The sequence below is a fragment of the Accipiter gentilis genome, chromosome 14, assembly GCF_929443795.1.
Source record: "Accipiter gentilis chromosome 14, bAccGen1.1, whole genome shotgun sequence".
NCBI lineage: Eukaryota > Metazoa > Chordata > Aves > Accipitriformes > Accipitridae > Astur > Astur gentilis.
The window spans coordinates 15780089-15790283 of record NC_064893.1 but is presented as its reverse complement, the minus strand read 5'-3'; the positions used below and the strand labels follow the sequence as shown (position 1 = coordinate 15790283).

The following is a 10195-nucleotide window of genomic DNA, read 5'->3' as shown; positions in this document are numbered from 1 at the left end:
AAGGTCAGAGCTGTCCCTCTCTTCAGGGGTGGTGTTCCCTAGCCTACGCGTATCGTTTGCTGTGAAGTCCCTCTGACGTCTTGCTTTCCGTGCGCGCTACCAGCTTCTAATTCAGCACCTAGCGTTCCCCTTCCGGAGCTGGCTGCCCGAGTTTCCCACCTAGTCTGCTCTAGATGCTTAGCAGATTAAGGACCCTCTTTTTACCTGGTTTGGCTTTACGTTGGCAGACCTTGGTATTGTAATTCAAACGGAGCAGGTTCCATAAGCCATAAAACTCCTTTAGGAATTGCTTCTGTTATTTGAGTTCATTTGCCAAGAAAGAGTATTTTCGTACTCCTAGCTGGAGGTTGGGGATGGCATTCCCACGTGGGACAGAGCCCTTGGCAAAGCACACGTCACTTTGAAAACAGAGCAGAACCTCCGGCCTGAGCTGTTCTCCCCGAAACAGCAAAGCACCGAGCGCTGCTCCCAGTGCTGGCATCTCCTCCGCTCCAAAGCAGGCAGAGGGCAACATGCCAGAGCTGCTGTGGCTGCGCTGCCCTGCCCTGCAAAGCTGACAGGAGGTGAGAGCAGCTGGGTCTCTCCCACCAAAAAGCCCAGCAGGCACGACCCGCTGTTGCCAGGAAATAATAAGAGTTTGAGGATTTTGAAGGCCTCAGCAGTCCTTTAAGGCTCCTTTGCCCCCTGGGCTGTGTTCATCAGATTTTGCTCTGCTCATTTGTGAAATGCTCTGAAGTTAGGAAGCGTGAGCGTTTTCTCCCCTTTCACGTGCTAGCTGTCAGGTTTCTAAAGTAGATCGTAACAGAACGGTTCTGCACTACCTTGTGTAAGCAGCAGGCCTCCTGCTGAGGAGAAAGCATGTGGAACTAAGGTGGCAGTAGCCCAAATCTCTCCTTTGAAAAAAAGGGTTGGGTTACGAAATCCTGTAGCAACCTCTCTCTTTAATATGCATGTCATGTCTCGGTGTTGGGCCTGTGAATGGTATGCCAGAAAGAAGCTCGGCATTGTCGGTAATCTGAGCTCAGTTCGGGGTGGCTCTGGCAACCTGTTAGTTCCCGTTCCACAAGGACAACGTGTTTGTCAGGGCTGGAGCTGGAGGGTGCGTCTTCCCTGACGGCCGGATCTGTGGAGCTACGGCTGGTCCTAAGAGCGTGGGCTTGTCTGAGCTCGGCCTTTTGCCTCTTTCAGGTGTCCCTTCTGCAGACGCAGCTGGCAGAAGAACGAAAATACAAGCAGGACTATATCGAGTGCTGTGCCAAGACCAGCCAGGAGCTGTCAGACCTTCACCAAGAGCTGTCTCGCTCCTTAGCAGCTGTGGTCAGGGAGCCCAAAGCCGCTGTTCTGGAAGCAGAGGCTCGGAAGCTGGGTCAGCCTCTCTGAACCTTCTTTTCCTGTAGAGGAGCAGCTGCAGCATCACGGCGTTCCAGTCTTGTGCCCTTCCCGCAAACGTACTCTGTATTTTGCTGCGGGAAATGGGGGTACATCTGTTCTGTTTGCGTTTGGAAGCATCTCCTAGCGCCAGTGACTTTAAAAATTACTTTCTTTTAATAAAAGAGGTTTTGCAGGACTGCACTTTTTCAACGGGGGTACACATTGGTTCTGTTTATGTTCGCAAGCATCGCCTAGTGCCAGCGATGTTTAAAATGTTTTTTAATAAAAGAGATTTTGCAGGACTGCGCTTTTTTAGTAGGAAAAAGCAAGGGCTAGGCAAGTATGTGGCTTAGGAAAAGCTTATACTCTCTTTTTCACTTGCACAAGTAAGCTGTTCCGAGCTGCTGTCCGGTTTAACCTCCTGAGTTCGTAGCCCTTCCTTCCCTGTGACGAGAGAGGGAAACACAGGCGGAGGTGGTACCAAGAGGAAGGGGTGAAGGGTGCAGGCCAGGGATGGGAGGTGGGGCAAGAGCGCGGCGCTTTTTTCCTCCCCTTTTCCTTCTTTTCCTTCCTTTTTCCTTCCGTGCTTCGGCACAATAAGCGCTGGCACTCTCCCGAGGCGATTTGCTTTCAGCTTTGTTGCTGCGACAGCCAGCCTGAGGGACAGCTCGGTTGTTCTGCGAAGGGCGGGGGTAACAAACGCCAGCCCTGTCAAAGCTGGAGGCAGGGGATGGGACGGGACGGGATGGGATGGGGAGGAGGTCAAAGTGAGTGAAAACTGCTCTCTGCCAGCAGCTCCGCCTCGGTCTCAAGCCCTTCCCAGCTAACCGGGTGATCTCGAGAGCCCCCCCTCGGGGGCCGCTGGCAGGGAGGGTCAGAAGAGGGCGAGGCGGCAGCGAGGACCTTCCCGCCCCCTCGGAGCCCGGGAGCCCGAGCCCCAGCCCCTCCCCGCCCGCCCCCTCGGCCGGCTTCGGGCCGCGCTGCCCGGCGGGGCGGTGGCGGGGCGGTGCCGGCCCGGCGCCGGAAGGCGGGTTTGGTTCCGGGCCGCGCGGCGCCATGGACTCGCTGTGGCGGCTGAAGCGGTTCGATGCCTTCCCCAAGACAAGACCCTGGAGGGCTTTCGGGTCAAGACGTGCGGGGGCGCGCTGGGTGAGCGGGCGGGGTGAGGGCGGCCGGGGGCCGGCGGCGGGGGGGCCTTGCGGGCCGGCGCTCGGCAGCGGCTCGGGGCGGCGGCGGCGGCGGGCGGGCTGAGGCGGGACTGAGGCGAGGCGAGGCGGGCGCGACCGGCGGGGCTGACGGCGGTTCTCGTCTCCCCGGCAGTGACGGTTGTCAGCGGGCTCATCGTGGTGCTGCTTTTCTTGTCGGGGCTGCAGTACTACCTCACCAAGGAGGTGAGTGGCGGCGGCGGCGGCGGCGGGGGGGGCCCGGCCCCGCGATGCTGCTTCTGGCCGGGGCGGCCCTGCGGCCCGGGGCGGCCTGCCGTGCCTCCGCACCCCCGCCGAGCCGCCGCCTCCTCCGCCGCCTCCTGCGGGCTGCCCACGCGGCAGCTTCACCCGCCGCAGATGTGCGTGGGGTTTTTTTCTTTCTTTCTTTCTTTCTCCGAGCTGGCGGCCTTGAGGCCGGGAGCGGGCTGCCCTCCCCCGAAAGCCGCTTGGCGCCGAGGGTGGCTCGGGGCTTCCTGTAACGCGGCCGCAGGAGAGCGTCTCAAAGTCTCTTCTCGCTGCCTCTGCCGCCTACAAGCAGGCAATGCAAAGGAAAGCGAGGAGGCTCCTTGCGGGAGCCCCCGTCCCCACCCCAGGTTCTAAGGTTCCCGAGTTAGTAGCTTTCTTAAAAAAAAGCGTTAGAAATGGCAAGCGCTTGGCTGCGGTGGGAGGCAGCAGCTCAGGTGTCTCTTGAATCCCAAGTCTTAAAAATCAGCCGAGGGAAAGCGGCCTTTTGATTGGCTTCCGAGTGAAACAGGACTCTGTTTTTCCTTTGTTCCTAGGTTCATCCGGAATTGTACGTTGACACATCAAGGGGAGATAAACTGAAGATCAGTCTCGATGTTATTTTTCCACATCTGCCTTGTGCTTGTGAGTCAGCCTTCTGAATGTTGGGGACAAGTTTCATACTTGCCGAGGGCCCGACAGGCTCGGTGTGCCCGCTGCTTCCGAGTGCTGCGCTGCTGCTTGGGCCACAGACAGGGAGGAACTGGTGACCCCTGGTGATTCCGCGGTGATTCCAGCCAGGCCCGCTGGGCACTCAAACCAGCACTTCCAGGCAGGCTGTATTGTTTTTCGAGGTGATACGTGAGGCTAAGGTACAAACCCCCTTACGTTTCTGTACGGTGTGGTGCTTTGTCAGAGAGCTGGGTCACACTGAAAAAGCTGGCACAGCGTTCGGTGTTCGGTGCTCGGGACTCGAGATTTGACTGTACTGTTGTTGAAACACTTTAGAGTGTTTCTCCTTGGGAAGTTACTTGGCGAGGCGCAACTTTTCTGTGGTTTTTGTACTTCAGTTCTGACCGTAACGCCAACGCCATGTGATAACCTTTCTCCCAAATTTTTAAAACCGGAGTGAGCGTTAATAGTTGGATTACCTTTTAACTAAATTCAAAACGAAGCTGCGGGGTGAAGTGACGGAAAATCTTGCAAGTCTTACTGCTTACCACTACTGTGCACGTTATCCGACCGTGCGCTAATCTTCCCTGGCTCTTGTTCTGTTGCGGTGATTCCTTTGGGTAATGCATTGGGCTTTAAACACAGTGAGTCTGGCTTCCTTGTGACCACCTGAGATATTGTTGGTCTTTGCCTTCCTCACGTTTAAAAGGGCACGGGAAGGCCAGAGAGTTTGGAAGCCCCTGGTGTTTTGTGCAGAGAAGCTGTCAGCCTTGTAAGAGAGCATGTAGCCAGCAAGTGCATCACGGTGCTTTGATACCAGGCCAAGACCACAGACCCTCTCAATCTTCTTTGTGAAAAGGGGTCACGAGGAAATGTGCTGATGGTGAAGGGGGAAGGGTGAGGAGGTAGAGGGAGGGAGGAGGCAGCTTTCAACCAATTTGAAGCTTAACTCCTGTACTCCTGGAAATGGTTATGGGCTTTGAGGGGTTTGGTTTTGGTTTCTTTTGCCTTAAGTGTATTACCTTTCAGGGTAACGCTTTCTGGGCAGCTGGAAGCCGTCCTTCTGGTACATCAAACCCAGCCCCGTGTTTGGAAGGGTCGTTCAGGGTGCTGCAACACGCGTTTTATTCCCTGTACGTCACTTGGCCCCAGCCATACACACTCTTCCGCTTTGGCACGCTCTTATCGCCCTCGCTGAAAGAGTCTGTATTTTCACTGGTTGAATGCTTCCTCAGCCTGCCACAGGCCGTAACAAATGTGTGTTTATAGACTACTTTCCTTGCTCACTGATTTCAGATTTGAGCATCGATGCCATGGACGTAGCAGGAGAGCAGCAGCTGGATGTAGAGCACAATCTGTTTAAACAACGTTTGGATAAAGCTGGCAACCGGGCGACTCCAGAGGCCGAGAGACACGGTAAGGTGCTATTCTGCCTTTCTTGGATGGATGCTCTTGTAGTCTTTCCATCACTGTGTGCCTGGTTTTGAGATTCACGGGAACAAGTGGCAGCTGAAGAGCATTTAAAGACCACAGGCTTTTGAAGAGTTTATAGCACGCAGATCTATTAAAGTGACAGATTCAGGTGAACTGCTGTTATACTTGCTACTTTTGCGAGGCAAATCTTTGCCTAGTCCCTCTGAAATTCGGACAAGGACTCACGGATGCATTTCAGGAATAAAGCTGCTGCGTGAATGCTCTTTTACAACTAGGAATCGAGCAGCTGTTCTGGCAAAACTTGGCTTTGGTTGTATCTTTAAATCACAGTGGGCTGGCAAATGGGACAACCTGGTTAGAGGAAAGAGCCTCTCTCCAGGGAAGGCTCCAGTGACTCGACCCTTAGGCCCAAGCTTGCACCTTACTACATTTACTTTGCGTGTGTTAATGCCTGCCTAGATAAATATATTTTAGTTGGTTTATCGGTTACAGGTTGTAGTAAGTGGTCCTTGGCTACCTAAACCTCGCCTTTACGTTCGTTTCGTGTTATGACTCATCGTTGCGCTTCGAGGCAAACCAGAAGCGATTCTGGCAAAGTGTTGCAATCTAACAGTAATACTGTCCCGACTTTTCCTTTCCAAAAGACGAGCTCCTTATTACTTTTTCTGGGAGATGGTGTAGTTCTACGTGTCAGCATGAACTGAATTTGTTGATTTGTATCACTCAGATTGAACTTTTCTGTTCTTGAAGTTGCAAGGCTAAACTAAGCCAAGAGCTGAACGATTGGTAGGTACGGGAGTTTCTCCTGCTGTCACAGGAATGTGGTGGTAGTGCTTTTACTGCTGTTTCGCTCAGCAGCCTCTCTGTGTTCAGAGGTTGAGGCGTTACAAACGTAATGCCTGGGGACAAAACCAGCTGTTCTGTATCTAATTCTCTGTTAAGGCATGTAGGCCTCCTGCCTTACTTGTATTGCCAGTCTCCCTCCGTTGGCATTACTCCGTCGGAACCGGTTGCTCTGGCTCCTTGTATAATCAAGGGAGAGGGAGAGAAACTCGTAAGAAGCGAATGGTCTCACCTAGGAAAGGCATTTCCAAAGAGATCAGATGCATCGCAGGCAACAAGCAATTTCTTCTGCTGTCTGGAAGAAGCAGGCGGCTAGTTTGGTTTCCATCAGCCATGTTGCAGGTTAGATCAGAAGCATCCAGCCATCTTCATTAAACTCTATGATTATCAGTTTCTATTAGTGATACTGACTTCAGTCAGTTACTTAAATGGCAGCTGTAGCAGTATTGACCTTAAAATTAGTAAAGCATACCCAAATTTCATGGAGTAGTATCTGGAGGCTTTTCCTAGTCATAGTTACATTAAGCTAGTTAATAGCTGAATGATTTCTGTGGTAGGTTGCATTCTGTGCTTGGATGTTGTCTTACTCCTTTCCATTGAGTGACGAGGAATGATTGAATTCTTTATTGGTGGTTCTTATCATTTCCTTTCTTTTAATGTGGACAGAGTTATCCAATTTCATGTATCATATCTGCATGCAAGTTGAGGACTGTGTTAATTGCAGGAAACCCTGCATGTAGAGTTCTATGTACTGCAGTTTCTTTGTAGTATCCAAACTGTGTGCATCACCTCTGGGTTTATCTCTCTGAGACAACTCAACAGGCAGCTGCTGATTCCATTTAAAAAGCTGTTACTGGTTGCTGTGTCTTGAAAGACTCTATGCGTCGTGCAGGTGTTCTTTGTGAAGGGGTGGGAATCATGGCTTTGACGAAGCGTAGCGATTGTTTAGCTCTATGCTTCCCGATGCTGTCTTTGAGTGTAATTACGAGATTAAAAGCCATACCACGTTTTGAACAATGAATTCTTAAGTGTGCTTTCAGCTGCTTTGAATGTTGCAAGCTTTAGAAAGTAAGTCTCACACAGTTGTTTACTAATGGGGATATTTTCCTAAAAGTTCTTATTTTCTTGAGGGTAGTTGCCATAAAGTATGTGATTAAAGAAGTAAGGCTAATGACTGATTTTCATGCATATTTCATACTTTTCCATTAAAATCTCTTTTTTTCTGTGGCTAGTACAAAATACAGACGTGTTTAATACTCGCTTCCGTCTGCCTGTTATACCTCCCAGTCTCAACAAACAGGGCCCTGGCAATGTTCTATCCCCTCAGCAGTGTCTGTCTATGTACCTTATCCCCTTCCCCAGCATTAGTGATGCAAGGAGCCACCTTTTCAAGGCTTATAGAGGGTAGTGCAGCAGCGCCTGGATAGTGAGCCTTAGAGGGCTTTTGTAACGCAAGGGACCTGGTCCTGCCCTTCAGGGTTTGTGTGTTGAAACAGACTGGTTTTAAGGGGGCCTCTTATTGTAAGAGCCAGTGGTTTTGTCCCCGTTCAGCCTTCTGCATGTAAGACCATGAAATTCCATGAGTTCGTGCCCCAGCCATACTGTGGCTGCACATGCAACACACAACGTGGCACAGACATTGTCAGAATTGTTAAGTCACGAAGAAGGTAGAAATTCCTTGGAGACTTCTAGTGAGCAGAGGTTAACGCGTGTGCCTTGTCAGCATTGTCATCTTGGAGGACTGGGTGCTGATTTTCCACTTGGGAGACTCTTCCTCTGATCTTGTTTCACAGCAATGTAGAACCGTGTTCGCTACATGTCTTGGGACAGGATTCTGCGTTGTGCACTGCCGACTGCCGTTGACTGCTATTGAAAATTTTGCTTGTGTAACAGGTCCTGTTACGATTGTCGCCATTTACTGTGCGACGTTGTCTGAAGTAGACAATGTTTTAACAAAGCCTTTGGGCAAGTAACGTCTGCTCAGCGCTCCAGGGAGGCTTACAGATAGCCAGTTCTTGCTCTGGAGGGTGCGTTTGAGATGACAAATGGCACTCTGCTTCTTGGTCTTACTTCGCACCTCAACAGGCTCTGCGCGTACCGTTTCAGGTGGGCTTTGGGTGCAGGACGCGCAGCTTCCGAGACAGAACCGTTGCGTTCGTGTGTAGAACAGTTGTTGCGCACAGAACGGAACAAGAGTACAAGAGAGTGTTTCTAGTCACGCCTCGTCGCTTTGCATCCTCTTTTGTCTTAGAGCTGGGGAAAGAAGAAGAAAAAGTGTTTGATCCAAGTTCTTTGGATGCGGATCGCTGCGAGAGCTCTTACGGGGCAGAGTCGGAGGCCGTGCGGTAACCTTTACACCTTTTTGTATCTTCTTAGCGCTTGAATTAATACAGTTGTGTTGCATGCGTGTTTTTTTCCAAAGTGTCTACGAAGGTCTGTGCAGTGAAATCCTCCTGGGCCCGTGTTCAGAGAATGATGAGAACCGCTGTGGTTTTGGTCTGCCTTTGGAAGCTGCGCTCACGATTGTTAAGACCGTGCAGAGTTAGGTTGTCTATAGTTTGTGCACGTGCCTGTTTAAGGGCAGCGCAAATTGCGCTACCTTTGCAGCAGCACGAAGGCTGTATCTCATCAAACGGAATCTTTTCTGGGGTTATTTGGTGTCCAGAGGGGAGCTGTGTAAATTATTTCACCGTTACGTGAGCCGTCTTGGAATGAAACCTGGTTATGGCTTTGCCTTCTCACTTCTGCTGCAGGCTTTGCATCCTTACGGGAGCAAAGACCAGGCATTTATCGCTCGCACGAACAACGGGTGTCACTTGGTATTTCTCATTCCTCCTACCTGCAAAGAATTCTTCTGTAAGAATGGATCCGTGGTAGCCCCTAGGTTCTGGACCATCCCTCGCTATCATTGTCTCTGTAGTGACTTGGTCTGTCCCGTCTGTCAAGTTGCGTCCTTCCGCAGAGGTGTTTCCATCTTGAGGGAGTCATGATTCCAGGCTTCAGCTTTTTCTTTGGTCCAGAAAAAAACCACAGAAGCAAAGAAAGAAAACTCAGTCTCCATCAGTCGAGGACACCGTTTCAGTGTGGAGGAGATCCAAACCCTCTGGCGGATCGCCTGTACAGTATTCCTTCCATAGAGGGTGTTCAGTGTGAGCTCCTTCTTAACTTCTGTCTCAAAGTAGCGTCTGCCGGGGAATTAACCGTTTTCATCCCCAAACTGAATACCGGAGGCTGAGATTCTTATTTCATCCTCGGCGTCGCCGAGGACTTTCCTTTTTACGCTGGTAAACTCCTTTCGGAGTTTGGTTGTCTCGGTGCTGAAAGACGCAAGGTCTCACCCGTATCTGTGCAGACAGACAAGCTGTTTTCCAGTTGTATCAAGCTCGTTTTGGAGACCACAAACGTGACGTTTCCGTTTGTCACTGGGCTATAATCCGTCAGAGCTCAGGTCGTACCACCAGTTGCTGGGAATGCCTAACGTTTGTCAGGCGGCCCCCTGGAAGCTCTCCGTACCTTCCATAGCTTCTCCAGACCACGAAACATGCTGTTGTAGAAGCCCTGCCAGGGCTGTAGCGTGTGGCAAAGTGGATGGAAACTGCTGTGTGAAGGATTCGGAGGCCCATCTCTGAGGAGGTGTAAGTCTATGACAGTTGTTGGTTAGTCATGCAGAGGGTTGAATATACGTGAACGGTCTTCGGAAACAAACAAAAAAGGAGGTTGCTTAACCTCCTTTGAGGTATGTCGTCCAAACGTACGTTTCTCCTGCCCCCCACCCCATCCTTCCAGGTATTCGCCTTTGTTGGGATCTTGCAGCAGAAGGAACAAAACAGCCTCGTGGTACGCTGCCTTCTCTGCGCATCAGGTGTGACAAAAGAAGCACAGGACCGATTAAGAACAAAAGCTTGTTACCCAGCTTTGACTGTTAACACGTTGTGAATGTAAACCTCGAGTGCGCTTCTGGATAGCTTTGGTTGCTCCTTCTGTTCCCTTGAGAAGTGGGAAAGAGTCTAAATATAACCAGCATTGTTATCTGGCGTGCTGCTTTAGAGCTCACTTAACACATAGGGGCATGCCACTGTGTTTTTCCTTTTAGTGGTTAATTCCTGCATTTTTGTTTCTCTGTTGCGCTTTAAATGGTTGCTTGTCCATATCTTAGCTCTTTGGCTAGCTAGGGAGTCATTTTATATGGCCTAGAAAGCACACTGGCAAAGCTGTTGCTCTTCCCCTTCTTGGTACGAGTTTTAAGTGCTGCTCTGTCTGAATCTGTGTGTCTTTTCCTTGAAAGGATCGGAGTATTTCTCTCTTCTCTCCTGCTCTGCTCGGTTTAGCAGTGCACGCTGTTGAGAGTCAGTGTTGCCGTATCCTTCCCCCCCCGCCCCGCCCCCAAGCCGTTTTAACTAGAGAGCTAAGTAATTTCTGTTACTTGCTGTGCCCATAAATCTCCTTTG

The 10195-nt window shown here is 51.0% G+C and overlaps 1 protein-coding gene across 1 annotated transcript in view; it reads left to right on the top strand.

The window, feature by feature from the left end:
- Window positions 1–138: 138 nt before the first annotated feature.
- LOC126045528 (endoplasmic reticulum-Golgi intermediate compartment protein 3-like) overlaps window positions 139–10195 on the top strand; it is a 54481-nt gene continuing 44424 nt past the window's right edge. The window contains 5 exon segments of the mRNA XM_049816820.1: window positions 139–2472; window positions 2475–2520; window positions 2692–2762; window positions 3356–3443; window positions 4767–4886. Of these exon segments, the coding sequence (XP_049672777.1) occupies window positions 2428–2472; window positions 2475–2520; window positions 2692–2762; window positions 3356–3443; window positions 4767–4886 (370 nt within the window). The 5' untranslated portion in view covers window positions 139–2427.